Source organism: Canis lupus, chromosome 19, assembly GCF_011100685.1.
Source record: "Canis lupus familiaris isolate Mischka breed German Shepherd chromosome 19, alternate assembly UU_Cfam_GSD_1.0, whole genome shotgun sequence".
NCBI lineage: Eukaryota > Metazoa > Chordata > Mammalia > Carnivora > Canidae > Canis > Canis lupus.
Window position 1 is genome coordinate 44,691,693 of NC_049240.1, and position 18,628 is coordinate 44,710,320.

The 18,628-nt window shown below is 34.1% G+C and overlaps 1 protein-coding gene across 1 annotated transcript in view; it reads right to left on the bottom strand.

Annotated features, from left to right (window-relative positions):
• LRP1B (LDL receptor related protein 1B) overlaps positions 1-18,628 on the bottom strand; it is a 1,959,891-nt gene that overhangs the window by 582,659 nt on the left and 1,358,604 nt on the right. The window contains exon 32 of the mRNA XM_038565111.1: positions 7,189-7,338. Within this exon, the coding sequence (XP_038421039.1) occupies positions 7,189-7,338 (150 nt within the window). The remainder of the gene's footprint in view (positions 1-7,188; positions 7,339-18,628) is intronic.

The window sequence follows — 18,628 nt, forward strand, 5'->3', positions numbered from 1 at the left end:
TGCTTCAACTTAATCAATGATTTATCTGCAACAATTTCTTGTACCCTGGATCAACCCATTATCAATAAAATCATACAAGGTTTTTAAGAGTTTGTAACTCATATGGTCAAGGCTCATACTTTTTGCAGAATAGAAAATTAAGGATTACAGTTCAGTAATTGTCCCAAATACATAGATTTTTAGTGAATAGTAGAAATCTCGAGCACACTTTTTAAATTGGTAAATATAATGACCTTAATGATTTCTTATGTTACTGTTTTTTTTTAAGTCTATGATTTAATCACACAATAAAGATTACTTACCTATTTTGTGTCTAAACATTGACTTGGTAGAGAGGCCCAGGGAAGGCTGACCCAAGATGGGCCACTTTGGCATAAAGATTATTTTGAGTTAAAAGCAATCAAAACCCAGCAAATGCAGGAAAAGCTCTTTGCCTTCTACACAACTGCCTAAATTCACATTAGAAGGGAGAGTCCCCCCCCCTTATAGGAAGAGAACTATTAACAGAGATTCCCCTTTACCTAAATAACTTATCTGCAATAAAAGAGCAACCTGGTTGTTCTAAACCTTTCCTTTCTCCTTGTTAGTGAGCTACTTCCCCTTTGTAGCCTCAGGCCCCTCCTCCTCTCCTTAGCCCAGATAACCTCATGTTGCCTCTTTGCCTTTGGGATTTCACATCTGTGTAGATTCCTTGTATGTACACCTATTAAATTTGATTTTCTCCTGTTAATCTGTCTCATGTCAATTTGATTCTAAGTCTAGCTAGAAGGATCACAGGGCAGAGGAAGGTCTTTCTCTCAGACAACATTCAAGAAGAATCTGCCATGTTAACTTTGGACTTCTTTTTTTTTTTTTTTTTTTTTCATTTTTTTTTTTTTCATTTATTTATGATAGTCACAGAGAGAGAGAGAGAGAGAGAGGCAGAGACACAGGCAGAGGGAGAAGCAGGCTCCATGCACCGGGAGCCTGACGTGGGATTTGATCCCGGGTCTCCAGGATCGCGCCCTGGGCCAAAGGCAGGCGCTAAACCGCTGCGCCACCCAGGGATCCCTGGACTTCTTATCTGTAAATACCATCCTAAAGAAAATTTCCAAAGGTCATTTAGCACCATAAAACAAAACAAAAATTAGATGTGCAACTGAATCTCAATGAAACTACCTGCATCTTCAGTGGAGAGTACAAAGAACAATGAATAAAAAGCTCGTAAGATGTGAGTGTGGGGTGAAGTTATAAATTCAAGCTTATTCCCCTTATAGTGCCCAGAACTCAAATTCTTGCCCTAGAAAAGCTTGATAAATTACTCCCTGACACATTTTAATGGACCATATCATGATCAGCCTGTGATTAAATAAGATGCTGACCATTAAATCCACAAATACCAAGGATTTTCAATAGAGACATACAGATTTCTTCAAGTTTGCTTATGTAGTTCCCATACCCTCACTTCTATTCTAAATCTATGGTCCATTTGCCCCTGAACCTCCCTGCCACACTCGAAAAAAAAAAAAAAAATACAAACTACAGTAAGTTATCATCCTATTTCCTGAATTCCCTCTTATTTTCTTCAAATACCAATAATTCTTTCAGCCAGTTCATTTGCTTTATTTGTGTCTTTCCTCTCAGTACCATGCATTGTTTTTTCTAACTTTCACTTTAATGTGAATACAATGTACACTTCGCTCTCAAACTGCATATGCTGACAGTGAAAAGGAATACAATGTTAAATATAATCAATAAATAACCCACAAACCCTAATTTTAGTCAGTTGTTTCAACCTCTTCCTCATTTTCACAAGGACACTTGAGGATGAATGGTGACTTGATTAACTTAAGTTTACCTCACTGTCTCCTGCAGGCATTAACAATCAGGAAAATGCCAGCTGGACATTAGTGGCCTTAGCTCCATCCTCTTCTCTCAATAATTCAAAGCCATCAGTATAAATGATGATGATCAAACCAGAGGTGAGAACTAACTGGTGTTCTCTGGGCTGAATCAAGTACGCCCATCCATGGTTTTTTGTGATGGTTGTTTTTGTTAGTTTCCTTGATTCATATAGTGTTAATTTTCACAATTAGTCTATACAGTATGTTAGCTTGCATTTTTTTTAATATGACTACTTGCTAAAATTTAAAAATTATGAGATTTTTGTTTTGTTTGTTTTACCTGGATTTTTTTGCCTCCCTTGCAAAATGAAGGATCTGGCACGACTGTTTAATGTTCTTTATGGCAAAAACAAGTGGAGTTGAGAGATGAGGCATTAGTTTTCTCTAGTTTTATCATACTTCCTGTCATTCCCGTGTGAGTCTGGATATGAAGCTTAGACTTAGTTTCTACTATCGTGTTGGAACGATTGGGTTTTATTATACCTAACACGCTTTACTATTCACAATTATTTTGATTCTATTAAATAAGTATTTGATTTTGTAATTCTGTTTACAAATGAATGAGTTCTGTAGATGGAATGAAATGTAGATTACTTATCTCTTGCGGTTTTAACAAATACCCCCAAAACTTAGTATTTTAAAACAATAAACATTTATCGTGTCACATAGTTTCTATGGGTCAGGAGTTTGGGAGCAGGTATATGGGTCGTTCTGGGTTAGGGTCCTTCTTGATGTTGCTACAAGCATTGGCTTGGGCTACAGTCATCTGAAATGTTAACTGAGATGGAGGCTCTACTTTCAAGATGACACACTCATATAGCTACTGGCTGAATGTCTCAGTTCCTTGCTGTGTGGACTTTTCCATTGGTCTGTGTGAATGACCTCATGACATGTCAGCTGGCTTTGTCCTGAGTGAGCCATCCAAGAAAGAAAGGACAAGGAGGAAGGCTCTTGCCTTTTTAGGATATTGTCTCTAAAGTCATATACCATCACATTTGTCTCATTTTATTCATGAGAAATGAGTCACTAAGTGTAACCCACACTCAAGGGGACAGAAATTAAGTGGTACTTCTTGCAAGAAGTATCAAACTGTGAAATCAAGATAGAGCAATCTTGATTTGGGGGTTTTGGACTTGGCTATACCATCAAATAATTGCTTTACTTGAATCTAGGTATTACCAAATACTTTCTACTTTACCTGATCTTTTTTTTTTCAAGATTTTATTTGTTTATTCATGAAATACACACAGAGAAAGAGAGGCAGAGACATAGGTAGAGGGAGAAGCCAGCTTCCTGTGGGGAGCCTGATGTGGTACTCGATCTCAGGACCCCGGGATCATGACCTGAGCCAAAGGCAGAAGCTCAACCACTGAGACTTCCAGGTGCCCCTGCTTTACCTGATCTTAATATTTCAAAGTACTTTTCAGTTTATTTTGTATATATAATTCTAAGTAAAACTGAGAACTCTAAATAGTTATAATTTATAATCTTTGAGATCTGAAAAAAATGGTAAGAAGTATCTAAAGAGATTTTCTCATTCATTTTAGGAAAACTACTTTTAAATTTTAGCAAAATACAAACTTTCAGTTAGTTATCTATTGCCGAGATAGTATACCTAGGTAGTATACTCTGGTGTGTGAACTGTAGCTTCATAGCACATTATTTCCTTGTTTTCTAGATGTGTAATTTCAGTATTATTGTAGGCAAATAGCTTCTTAAACATTTATAGCTATAATCATCAGTAATCCCCCAGATAGTAAGTTGTAAAGTTCTTCTGTTTTACTTTTACATTGCCTTTTTTTATATGACTATAATACTTAGTCTCAGCAGGAAACAGGTCATCACCCTTTATTCCATCCCCAAAGAAAATGAGTGGAGATTCCTTAAAAAAAAAGGGGGTGGGGTGGGGAACTGAACAGCAGAGCAAGTTCAGAGCCAAGCTAGGGAATTTTGTAAAATAGAAGTTTCTCTGCTGCTTCTCTAAGGTACTGTTCTTTAAGTTTTAAACCTCTGAACTAATGATGTATTTTGATATATCCACTGAATGCATTGTTGACAATGGAGGCATTAGTAAGTTTTATTATATTAATTTTTATCTTTTAGGTTTGATCAAATTATGGTGGCAGGGAGGAGTATACATACATGGCCTTTCACTTGCTACAATAATTTTAATTTATGCAAAGTTGGATTCTGATGCAGTGCTGATGTCATATCAGTTTCACGGTGCTGACACAGTATAGGCATTATGATTTCTCCCAAATTTTCTCTCTCCTATTTTATCAGGGAACAAAACTACCTGACTTTATTTTATTTTGCTACAAGAGATTACTGCTCCATTTTTGAGACTTTGTTTACAGCATCGAGTTCTGTAAGTTTGGTATTCATTTTCTACTAAGTGCAGGGTGGGTGGCAATCACGTTACCAGAAATAAATCTTTACAAACCTTTTTATTTTTCTATGAGGAAATGATTTTTATAATGTATATATAAATATATATATACACATACATGTATATAAATATATAAATTCACTAAGAAGTCAAAGACGTTTTTTGAAATGTTTTAACATATTTTAACAGTTTTCCCTCTAATTTATTGTGTTCCTTGGCTATATTACTCGCTAGTCTGGGTTGATTTCATAAGGTATGTTAGAATTCAATTTTTGAAAACATAATGTGGGTGGTGATTTGGGGACTGTTGCAGAATTTAAACTCTGCTATTTCTACTCTGGTAATTTGAAATACATACAAATACACATAAAACAAAACTTTCCTGTTAATGTGGCAAAGCTGAGTAAAATAAAATAACCTTATTTTCCTTATTGCCTTGTAAGAAAATTATAAATAAATTTGTGCTTTATAATAACCTACTTGTCAGATACAATCTGTGTGTGTTAATATGTCAGTGTAACTTCTGAAAACACATAATGAAAAGAATGGAAACATCATGTTCTACAAACAATATAGGAATTGTCTAAAGACTAGAAAACAAATTGGGACATTATTAAAAATAAGTTTTTTTTTGTTTTTTTTTTTTTTTTACAATTTTAAATTCCTCCTCTGCAGAAAAACTCTTAAAAAAAAAAAAAAAAAGAAAGAAAAACACTGGGGATCCCTGGGTGGCTCAGCAGTTTAGTGCCTGCTTTTGGCCCAGGGCGCAATCCTGGGGTTCTGGGATCGAGTTCCACATCGGGCTCCCTGCATGGAGCCTGCTTCTCCTTCTGCCTATGTCTCTGCCTCCCTCTCTCCTTATGTGTCTCTCATGAATAAATAAATAAAATCTTAAAAAAAAAAAAACACTAATTCTAAGAAACAATTAGAAAAAAATGGTGAAAATGATAGCATGAAGACAGCCATTTAGTATGATATCATGATAGCATATTATATCAGATATCTGCAAGTGGTAAAATCCCAGAGTGCTTTAAGATCAAATTAAGTGACACTAGACTCTATCTTTGATATTTGTATAAAAATCTACTTTCTCAAAAGTTTATTCCCATACATTTCTATGTGATTCTCACAACTTTGTTATTAAGGCAAATATATTTATTACCTGTAATTCTCAGCTATTGAAACTGAAATATTATTTGTGATTAACAATTGATTGAAACAATCTCTTTTCTCTCTCTCACAGAATGTTCTTCAGTTTTGTTTTAAGAAGTGTCCATGTTTATATTTATACTTCAGAGACAAGTACACTGTCTACTTAAAAGATTTTAAATACATGTTAAACTGAACTGAATTTTAATTTTTTTCCTACATCCCAGACTCATCCTGTTTAAATAATAATTTGCAATATCTAAACCTTATTCACTTTCATTCAGATATTTTAAATCTAATTGAAATAAAAGGTGATAAAAACCACTTTTAGTAGAGAATAAATTTTCATATTCTTCTCAATTAATAACTATTTACTTTTAAACCTTACTATTATTATTTTTAATTTACTTATTTATTCATTAGAGACATGGAGAGAAAGGCAGAGACACAGGCAGAGGGAGAAGCAGGCTCCATGCAAGGAGCCCGATGCAGGACTCAATCCTGGATCCTTGGATCACGCTCTGAGCTGAAGGCAGATGCTTAACCCCTGAGCCACCCAGGTGTCCCAAAATTTTATATACTAATTAACAGTCATTAGTGAAAACAAAACCAAAAATAATTAACATTCAATTTGGGAAATGACAAGAGGTGATGAAGGTAGAATATTGATTTAAAAGATTTATTACCTATATAAGCGTTTAGAAATATATTCGCATTGTTATTTCATAGCATTTATACATCTATATAATTATATACACATATATACACACAAATACATATATGCTATCCTGAATACCTCATATTTAGAATTGCTAATATGAAATCAGTTTTCTGATTTCCTGTAACCAAACATAACTGCTGAGAGTCTATCTGGGAGATTTAATCCTCATACTGCTGACCTACCATGAATGTCAGTTTAGAGCCAGTCATTCATTAAGTAAAGCCACAGCCATCTTACCAAAAAGCATGTCTTTTTGATATCTACTCTTACATCTTTCCTAAAACACAAACTATTTTGTATTAAAACTCATATTTCAAAAATCCACTTCTAATATCAATACAGAAGTTGATTATTTGTTCTTAAAAAGCCATACCTCCCTGCTAGCTTCCTAATTGTCTTATTCATCTAGCATCTTTTTTTTTTTTTTCCCTCAAAGACTGAACCAGAATGAATGGAAATGAGGCTCAAATTAGTAAGGCTACTCATCTCTAAAAATAAGAAAATTATTTGTGGGAGAATAATTTCATTCTTTGGTCAATGGGTCCTGTGACCTTGTTTTTTGAATTATCTATGTGGATCAAGCTATCCTTTATAAGCAGGGATAAGCCAGATTTGACTTTATTTTGACAAATACATGAGTCCCTTACACTTTAGAACACTGCAGTAGAACAAAGAAAATAATCGTAAAATAATACAAGTCATAGGCAAGAATCAATAACGGTAAAGTCTGTATTGCTAACAGCACAAAAGTCCCTGATCTGGATAATCTTACAAGCATGTTTGCTAAGGTTAAAAATAAATAAATAAATAAAAAATAAAAAAAAGAAGAGGAGGAGGAGGAGGAGGAGGAGGAAGAAGAAGAAGAAGAAGAAGAAGAAGAAGAAGAAGAAGAAGAAGAAGAAGAAGAAAAAACTCTCATAGAGATGTGTAATTTGAATGAGCTTCTGGTGTTAATGGAACAGTAACTTTTCTAGGCTTTTAACAGGTCATAATTAATCAGCCCCAATCAATACCGAGCATCCTCACTATAGAACCATTGCACTTACCCATGATGGTTAGGGCTGTAGCTTTTGTTAATTCTTCTTTCATTGACTCTATTACTTCTAAATTACCACCATCCAGGTTGCATCTATTTATGGTTCCATTTCCCGAACTGATCCAATAAAGCTTGTTTTCCACATAGTCTATCGATAGACCTGTAATTAAATTATACAACTTAAACATAACAGTAGCCATTTAAATAGTAATGTTCACCTACCACTAGATTTGAGGGGAAAAATAAGTTGCAAGCTTAGATTTTTGTCTTTAAAAATAAGACCTGGCTAATAGGGAAATATACTGTTTTAACTATCTGTGGAACAATATACTTTTATAGGCACTTAAGCGTTATCTCTGTTGATAATCAAAACAATCTTGCGACACTGAGAGCAATGACTGTCTTATTTCATGAATACGAAAAATAGTACCCAGAATAGTTAAGAAATCTATTTGGGTCCATAGCTAGCAAGTGGACATTACAGAAATTTTAACAAAGTTTCAATTTCCAAATTGAATGCCTGCCCTCTTCATTACACTGCTTTGCCTCAGAAAATTTTAACACATAATACTCTTTTGGGAAACTATTATCATTGATGAAATTTTTAATCCCCCCCTTTACTTTCAGTAAAATTTACTTTAGGCAGTTTTAGATTCAAGTTGGTGGTTTCAACTATTTTCAAGTAAATACAAAGGTAAAGAATTTCAAAAAATCATCATGTCACTGAAGCATGGGATTAGTTGGGCTTATTTAGGGGCTGTCATGGGGCAATAAACCATCTAGTAAGGGAAACAAGCCAAAGGCATAAGATCATTATCCTTATGTCACAGTGTATCACTGTAGGTTAGCTTTATTGTATTTTACAGATGATTTCATATGTTATAGCAGTTTTCATGGTTTTCAAAGGTCTCAGAATATGTATATTTTGATTACCAAGGGTTCTTGGTATGCTTAATTACTGGCATGTTCAGTAGTCACAGTGTTCATGTTATAACAATAACTCTGTGGCTCCATGTTGGTCTTCTATGATCCACAACTGCTTGTGGAAAAGCATATGTGGACATATACTCAGGCATACAGTACACTAAATTATTTCTGGAATCTTCCTCAGAAAATGAATGAAGCAAACCACAAAAAAACAAAACAAAACAAAAACAAAAAACCCAAAACAAAAACCAAACAGCTAAGCAAACAAAAACCTTCCCTATTTAAAAAAAAAAAAAAAAAAAAAAGCAAACAAAACTAAAAATCAAGACAATTTTCCTTTTAAAAAAGGAAGGAAAGAGACACATGAAAGAATCATATGAGTCCCAGAGCATTGAGAAAGAGTTAAATATAGTCCAAATATTTCTAGCTACAGATAGTCTCAATCTAGAGAGTAGAATTGATTTATCAGACCACTTTTAATCAAGTAGAAATAATACAAGTCTATACAATATATCAGCTCTTTATTGATTTATTGCTATGTTTTACCAATAGAAGTCTGGAAGGTACAGAATAAACCTAATAAATAAAATTAGACATTTCAGGGATAAAGTATTCAGATTTTTTTATGACTACTGCGGGTGATTGGCTTTAAATACTTGAGAAAACAATCAAATAAAAACCATCATATTCATATTATTTGGTGTAATATTTTCAGGTTGAAAGTCATCCATCATTCAAGTTTTTTATGAGATACAGTTTGGCTATTCTGTAAGTACTTTCTGAGTCACCTCCATGCATTTTTTTCTAGTAACAATTATGGTTTGACCACTTATTGTTCAGATGTGGTCTATTTTGCTTTCTGCTTAGTTGGCTATCTAAATCACCTAATTCTATCTTTAATCAACAATGAAGAATATCTTACTAGAGATTTATGGTACAAAATATATCCCAAGCATTTTACAGTCAAATTTTCATCAAAAATTGAATTAAATACATTTATGAAGAATTCCTTCTAAGCAGTTATCTATCCCTATGTATTCTAAATTTTATCTTTCAATCAAGCCAAACCAGCAGAGAGCTATCTGCATTTTTAGACCATTGGATTTTTGTTCTTCATTTAATCTGTTGCTCAATTGAGCTCTGGCATTTTGCCCTTTATTTAAATGAAGGATGCTATAAGAAGTAGCCATAGGAAAACCACTGTTACACTTCCCAGGATATAGTGTCTGAAATAACATATCCCATAGTGACCTCTTTATACAAGGACCCAAGGGAGAAATGTCTTTCAGGGCTCTGTGCCAAAAAAAGCTATAGTGGAACATATAAAATTGTAACTGATCATATTTCTCTCTTTGCTTTTGCTGCAAAGAACCTAAAAAGTCATATTTGTGATCCATCTGCAGAAATTATAAAGGAATTGCATTTACACCACTACCAGCTTCAATAGACTAATCTATTATTTTTCTTCACCTTAATTTTTAAAATCAATATTATTGTCTGGCTTTCTTAAGGGATTAAATTCATCCAAGATTCCCCAGCCCCCTCCCCTTTTTTAAGGAAAGGGTGCATTAATACCAAATGTGCCCAACTCCAGATTAATACACATGTGCCCAAATGTGTCAGAACTTTCTCATCTACCTAACACTCTATGATTTCTAGACTCTACCATAGGCTGTGGAAAGCAGAATTTTACAGGGCTGGGAAGTTACTGTGTTGGGGTCAGAGTTCCCCAGAGTTTACTACTCAACATTTTCATGGACTTCAAGTGCCTCAAGAAAAGAAGTAGTGTAATAGTGAGCTTTTGATCTTCAATACCGAGTATAATGCCTAGAGAAGAGAAGAAAATTTATAAACACTTACTTAATTCCATTATGAAGATTGTAAGTTGTCTTCAACTAGTTCTGCCTACTAAAGTTGAATTATCACCACAACAGAATTTCTTAATACATTGCCTAAACCCAGATGCTCCGACAAAAGGGAAGAAGGGCAGTAATTCAATAGGTCTACTTGGTATGGCTTTGGATTAATGCATCAATATTAGGATAGAATAGTTTAGGATTAATCATTTTAAGATTCACAGGAAAAAAATAATTAAGTTCCCATATTAAACTACATATTCATGTGATACATCACCTAGCTACCTATGTGTAGCTTTGCTTCTGTTAAATGTATTAGTTTAACCTCTGAATATTCTTAGGCATGTTTATTTCTGGGATTACAAAAGAATTAAAATATTATTTTAAGAGGTTTTTTTTTTTTTTTTTTTTTTTTTTTTTTTGAGAGAGAGAGTGAGACAGAGAGAGAGTCAGAGAGAGAGCATGAGCCAGGGAGAGGAAGGGGAAGAAGCAGACTCCCCACTGAGAAGGAAGCCCGATGTGGGGCTTGATTCTAGGACTCAAAGATTACGACTGGAGCTAAAGGTAGACACTTAACTGACTTGAGCCACCCAGGTGCCTTGAACTGAAATTTGTTTAAAATCCTATTATGAATTCAAGAAACTGGTGATATATGTTTTAAATTCATAGATACATGAATGTTTAGAAGTATGTATTTTTAAGTGTTTAATGTAAATGTTTTCACAGCATAAGATTTTTTTTTGTCATTCTCATACACTTAGTTCTTAATAACATTGAAGAAATAATTGGTGTCCACTTATTGGAATAATTTCTGAATCCGGTCTCTGTTGCACTATTTCAAAAGATGAATCATTAAGCAGTAAACTGATAGTGCTCTGATGCAGTTGAAACTACTCAGTGATTTTAGAATGCTAAATCAATAGCCATGAGAAAACAGAATATGAGTGTGTTTATAAAAGTGTCCTAAAACCTATGCAAAGAAATATGATTATGTTTACAATAAAAGGTCCTTAGAATTGGTGACAGTGACTGAGATTAAAACATCTTCAAAAGGACTATGGAATATTTCTGCAGTATATACCACTATTAATATAGAATCATTTTTATAAGACATATTTATTTTTAATACCATCTGGGTTTGGTATTCAAAAGAATAAACCTAGATTCAATAATATAACAGGTATATCAAAGGAAGAAAAGTCATCATTTAAATTGAAAAACCTTTATGAAAAGAAAAATCTACCTTTTCACTTATCTTTCCTATTATTGTAAATAGGCAGAGTTAATTCATATGCTTTCATTCTGATCCTGTTTATTTTAGGGCAAAAGTTTCCCTTAATGTATTGTGCTAACATTTTGCCTTAAATAGGCCAGTGTATTTTTTAATTGGGACAATATAATTTCCCAAAATTATGTAATTGCTCTCACCATAGAAATGCATTGATATAAGAAACTGCATACAATTTTTTTTAGAAAAAATGTAGTCTATATTTTCCATATATTACTAAATAAAGTTAAATTCATTGAGTTTTGAATTTTGTCATAGTTCAGGGGCACCTGGGTAGCTCAGGAGGTTAAGCATCTGCCTTTGGCTCAGGTGCTGATCTCAAGATCCCAGTCTCAGGGTTCTGGGATCTAGCCCCACGTTGGGCTCTCTGCTCAGTGGGGAGTCTGCTTCTCCCTTTCTCTCTGTCCCCCACTGTGTGCTATCTCTCTCCCTCTCACTCAAATAAATAAGTAAAATCTTTTAAAAAAAGAAAATTTAGAAAGGACCAGGAAGCCCACTTTGTGTCTCATTTCTTTTTTAAATGACTCAAAATTAAATCAACATACTATACAATATGAGATTGAAACAGAAACGCATGGGGTGCCTTTGTAGTTCTCACAGTTAAGCATTTGCCTTCAGCTCAGGTCCTGATCCCAGGGTCCTGGGACAGAGCCCTGCATCAGGCTCCAGCTCAGTGGGGAGTCTGCTTCTTCCTCTCCCTCTGCTGCCCCCCCGCCTGTGCTCTATCAAATAAATAAATAAAATCTTTTAAAAATTTGTAAATGCAAATATGTAAAAAAAAAAGGAATTTTTAAAATTAAGGCTTTCTTAAGATGATAATTTCCTAATATTTTTCTGACACCAAATTTCATTTCAAATTTTTCATCCATGGCTATGCATTACAATTATCTGGAAAACTATTAAAAATACTGTTTCCTGGGCCTCATTCCCAGAAAGCCTAATTTAATTGGTTTGAGTCGGTCCCAGGAATCAGTATTTAAAAAAAACAAACAAACAACAACAACAAAAAAACCCCACAAACTCTTCAGGTGATTTTAGAATAAAAACAGTAAGAAATTCCTTTTAAAAACTGCATATTTTTATAAACCTTCAATTTGAGCATGTAATAAGTTTAATGAGGCTTTTTAAATATTGCTGGAAAATGTATCATAAAGAGATCTCTTTGGAGGCAGAGGAACGCTAAAGATATAGGTGGGGAAGAAGACATACTATGGATATTAAAACATAGATAATTAACACTAAAGCCTCTAGACATGTATGAAAAATAATATTGAAATCTTCTAAATATTCTCCTTATAGCATTATCTTCAGACAATAGAACACAATTCTTTCTGCATCTATGATTGTGATAGTTGTAAAAACTGACTATTGAAAATACAAAGTGAAGAAATATCATAAAATTGCATCCGCTACTATACCTGCAGAAGAATTATAATATTCTGGAGACTCCAAAGTGGAGATATTTTCAGAGTTCACCAGAAGAGGCATGATTTTTCGGGGAGGTAAAACTATTTCTGAAACATTGAATTTTTGGCTCCAAAGGAGCATGGTTGTTCCATGGCAAAGAAGGGGCTAACTGCCTATTCACTATCAGGCTATCTCAAAAAATAAGATTGCTTAGATTTTGTAAGTGCAGGAATAAATATGCTGAAGAAACCTGAGAACTCTTAGTGCTTCATTCCTGCTTCTCTCTGAGGTAAATATAAATATAAGGTACAGTCTTATATTTAGTTAGCTTGCCTATTCATCTTCGGGTTCATCTACCAAAGGCTAGTCAGCCTTCACCTTGCTACACCCTCACTTCACCATCCTGAAATTGTTAATAATAATATAATAGTGTCTAGCACATAGAATGCACTCAATAAATGCTCGCTATTTTTTAGTATTACAAGTTTTTGTATTTCCCTTTCAAACTAAAATCCTATTCTAAAATTTGCAACCATCTCTTTGGTAATCCCCACAACTGATAGTTTGGAGATAACTTAATGTGAGGTATATTCAGATTGTGCACTCCATTAGTAATTACAGTATCTCTCAATTATGCAGGTACATCAAAATGAGAACCTTTTATTCTGTGAAGCTCCAGAAAAGACATGCTTCAATCTGGGAGAAAATATTTGCAATCTGCTTATTAGACAATAGAGCCCAACTCCTTCTGCTTCTGGGATTGTGATAATTGTAGGAAGTGGCTACTAAAAACACACAACAAATGAACAAAAGACTAGTATCAACAAAATTACACTCAAAACTCAACAATGAAAAGAAATCCAATTAAAAAACTGGGCAAGAGAAATGAACAGATATCTCAGAGAAGGAGACATACAAATGATAATTAAGCACATGAAAACTGATGTTCAATATAAAAAAAATGCAAGTTAAAATGACAATGACATCACTATATACCTGTAAGAATGCTTAAAATTAAAACTGTGACAACACTGAATGCTGAAAAGGATGCAGAGAATACCTGGATCACTAATACATTGCTAGTGGGAATAAAAATTAGTACAGTCCCTCTGGAAAACAGCTGGGCAGTTTCTTATAAAACTAAGCATACTATTCCCATAGGACCCAGCAACTACACTCCTGGGAATTTATTCCAGAGAAATAAAAATTTATGTTCACACAAAAACTTGTACACGAATGTTTATAGCAGCTTTATTTGTAGTAGTCAAAAATTAGAATCATCTCATCTCCTTCAACCTGAGAATGCTTAAGTAACATGGCTCAGCAATAAAAAGAAGAAAAGTATTGATATATTCAATTTCAATGACTCTCTGAGGATATAAGCTGAGTGGAAAACAGCCATCCATAAGGTTACAAACTGTATAGTTGCATTTGTATAACATTTTAAAAACACAAAATGTTAGAAATGGAAGACAGATGGTGTGGGGAGGAAGGGGAAAGGAAGGTGGTAGGCAGGAGACAGGAGGTCTGGTCATAAAAGAGCAGTGTGAAGGACCACCGTGGTGTTAGAATTATTCAGGATCTTACCCTATTATTTTATTCCTTTGTTTTTCCACTATCCATAGAACATCATTCATTTTATACAGTATCTTAACTGTGGTATTGGATATAGGCACCTATGCATCTGATAAATTTAGATCTTAAAATTAAAGACAAAAAATAGTAAAACATGAAATCTAAATAATATTAATGGATTGCATGAAGGTCAGTCTCCGGATTGTAATATTTGATGTCGTTTTACATAATGTTCCAGTGGGAGAAAATTAGATAAAGTATACATGGAACTACTCTGTCTCATTTTTTATAACTTCATGTGAATCTAAGATTATCTCAATAAAATTTTTAATTAAAAAAAAGCATATTATTCAAGAACAAGTTGAGTATGTAAGGGATCAGAATATGCCACTCCAAAATATGCCACTTTGACTTAAGAATTATTGTGATTTGAAGACAAGTGAGAAAGCACACAAAAAATAAAAGCTCTTTGCCCTACTTTTTTGCTAAAAGCAGTCCTAGCCTCTTAATTAGTAGAGACCAGTCTAGACTGATAGGAACCCAGGTACCAAGAGGAATCTGCATGATAAATCAACTTTTATCTTCCAATAGTTGCCCTCAGATATTTGCCTTCTCATAGTTTCCTCCCTTGCAAGTCTAAAACCCTTTTCCTTTGCTTTGTCATCTTTCCACAAATTTGCTGTTCTTTGTTAAGATGAGCCCAACTTCTAACCACTCCTTTGGGTTACTGAGATCACTGAGTTTCCCTGCACACATGTGTGTCAGTCTTGTTAATAAACTGTTTTTCTCTGGGTAGTTTGTCATTTGTCAATCTAATTTCCAGGTCCCTTGCCAGAGAAAAGTAAGAAAAAAAGTTTTTTTTTTTTGTTTTTTTATTCCCTTCACTGCAAGTGTCTATACTATTATTATCTCAACCAGATCTAAATTTCTTTCTTGAAATCTTCCCTCTCCATTCACTCTGCATTAAGAAGTCACTGACAACAAATAGAGTTGCAGAACTAATTAGTTCTTTGTTGCTTATCTCATAGAGCTAAGATTCAGCATCTCCCCCATCCTCCCTCACATTAATCATTTTATCTCAGACAATTTATCCTATATTTCAAGCTCTTGACGATTGGCAAAAATTATGTGCTTGTAAAATAACACATGCAAAAGTAGAAGCAAGATCAGACTTGGTGTCAGGCTATTCCTGAGGAGTGTTCTGTTCTAAAAGATCATTTTAAAAGGTTTAATGCCTATAGTTTTATAATTCCCCAAAACTATAGTTTATAGCCTGATAGGTAAGATAAGACAAAATATTTTTAAAAGCACTGGATTGGGTCATTTGAATATTTTAAAATTACAGTTCCTGTCAATATCATCCTAAACATCCCCTTGTGTTAGATTTTTTCTCTAGGACACACAAGAAAATTCAGAGTTTTTAAAACACATCATAGGGACAGCCCAGGTGGCTCAGTGGTTTAGCACTGCCTTCAGCCCAGGGAGTGATCCTGGGGACCTGGGATCGAGTCCCACATCGGGCTCCCTGAGTAAAGCCCGCTTCTCCCTCTGCCTGTGTCTCTGCCTTTCTCTCTCTGTGTCTCTCATGAATAAATAAATAAAATCTTTAAAAAAATAAAATAAAAATAAAACATATCACGTTTTTGCTTTTCATGCTTAGTTTTCCTTTCTATTAAGAATAAGATAAGCCCCTTCTCTTCTGTCCCTGTCTTAAAAACAAAAACATATTTTTCCTTCAAGATCCAACTGAAATTTCAAAGTATTACCAGTTTGGGTCCTACACTTTTCTCTATTTTTCTTGCTCACACAAAATCAGTTGTCTCCTCTATTTTCAGAGTCTACTTATATTACCTTATGGCATCTGGAAATAGTACTCGTGAATGACATTGCATCAAATGATTTGTAATTATTTCTGTCGTTTTTCTTCACTCAACTATGCCTTTCTTGATAATGTATCCCGGGTTTTATTTTCAGGGTCTGGCACCTACTATACACTTCGTAACCTTTTTTAAATAACTTTTTTCTTTTTTCTCTTTTTTTTTTAAGATTGATGACATTTGAAAGAATGAGTAAACAAATGATCAGAGTAATGTATATTAATGTGTAATTTTAGTATCCTGTTTGTTAATTCCTCTGGCCTTTTTTATAAACTCTTCTTAACATTTCTTTTGAGGTGCATGACCTTATACGTTGATTATGTTTCATACATAAGTGACTACGTTGAGTAGTTTAGTGTATTTAAAGAATATAGCTACATATAGCAAGTGGGAAAATACATACAGAAGTTTGTTTTAACCTTATTTTTAAAAAGTGAGGTCCCTTGAATTCTTTTGATGTGATTAAAAAGTGCTTATGAATGTTATCCAAGAGTAGATTTCAAAATTCACATTATTCAACAACGGGTTGGAATGATTAAATAATAATTTTTTAAAAAAATTTGGTAGGTTTCAAAAAGGTGTACTTAAACGAATGACTTTTGGTTGGGATTACATTGAAAATGAAGGGAGAATATCAAGAAAGTATATAGTACAGTAGATTCTTAAGAATAAGCCATGGAGGATAATGCTGATTGACAAGCCAAGTTGCCTTCTATGAGGCTTAAGGGATAAATTCATAATATGTAAACATTTTAAACATGGAAATGGCTTTAAGTAGTAAATTAAAATCCTCTGTTATGCAAACTGCTCTAAGCACTTAGTTATCCTAGACTGAGAAATAAATCTTAATTGAGAATATTTAGTTCAACAATGGATAACAGGAATGTTGATTTGTATTTAACAGAAACAAACTTATTCAGCCCAAACTGCCTGAAGGCTCCAATTACTTGGTCTTCAGTGATACACAGTCCTAAAATGCCAACTTGGGTGTTTGATAAGATTATGATGCACTTCTATTTCAAGTATGTCACACATATGGATTTAACAACAAACAAGCAAGGGAAATCCAGTGAATTACAACATAAAAACAATTTCAAAAATTAGAAAGCCTAGTATATCAGTGACACTGCAGTTTAAAAGTAGAATTTAAAGATTCAGAAATAATTAATAGCGAGGCACAACTGGCACAGAGGTGAAATTGCTTCTTGTGTTCCCTGGCTGCTTAGAAAAGCTGACTGCTGTGTCCTAATTGGGCCCACATTTTTCAGGAGTACTGAAGTTCTGAAATTTTTTCCCTTCCTTTCCATGCTTGAAAGAGTACCAGTTTTATTCCCTGATCTTAGCTTGAGGTCAGGTAATTACTATATGAGATCAGCCTCTCTGAGCATAGCATAATGGTTAAGATTTAATATGGCTTTGGAAGCAGATAAACTTGGATTTGAATCCCCCTCTACTATCCATCACAGGCAACTAACTTCTTTCAACAAGCCTCACTTTCTGTATCTGCAAAAGAAGGATAAGAGACCCTTCCAGAAATGATGAGTGTGAGATGCTTAATGCAAAGCATTTCACAAGCGCTTGACATGTTTTAAGTGCTTAAAAAGTAGTCAGTATAATTATGTTATTTTTGTTGCCAAAGTGATGATGATTCTACTGTATCACTCAGCCTAGGCTAAGTACAAGCAAACACAAAGGTGTGGCTTCATGAGGAGAATACAGGTTCTGTAAAGGGTAATAGATAATGATTGTTTTGAGTTGATACCTTCCAGCCTCACCAAGTAGAATATTGTGTTTTCTCCTTTCATTCTGGGAAAAATAATTTATAATCTGATAATCAATATGCCTGAGGAGAGAAGCAACTGAACAGTAGCTCCTCCTTTTCTAATCACCTAATTTTCTTCATGGAAATGGTTTAGAGAATGCAGTAGGTAGGAGTTTAAGCCAGAGATTGCCCAGACAGACTCATCATGAAAAAATAATTACAATAATTTCCTGCAGTGCAAAATATCAGTGCAGTTCGATAAGTAAATAACAAAGTAATAAATATCCCTATGTATATTATTTCATGGGTATGACGACCACGTACACCAAGAAAAATAGGCTTGTATGTATTTTTTACACACATTCATATGTTCACTCACAGTACTAAAAAATTCCACTTTAGAATTCATCTTAGGGAATAGTTCTAAGAGAATCTTATAAAGTGGGATTACAATGCCATCAATTCCTGGGAGTATTTCAAAGATTCTTCTATATGAAATGTTTCCTTATGAGACTTAACTTTGATGCTAAAAGAGGACTTTGGATGTCTCCCTTTGACCTTAAACTTTCTAGTTGGTATTTTCTTTCCAGTTTGGCTTTTGGCACAGATGGAAGATAATGAGGGCAAAGCATTCCCTGATGTGAACCAAAACTACCCCCTTAAGCAATAAGGACTTCTCTGAACCAGCAAGGCTCCTGAGATTGACTCCAAGATGATGATCCTTTTGACTTTCACTGCCTACCTGTACGTACCCATGC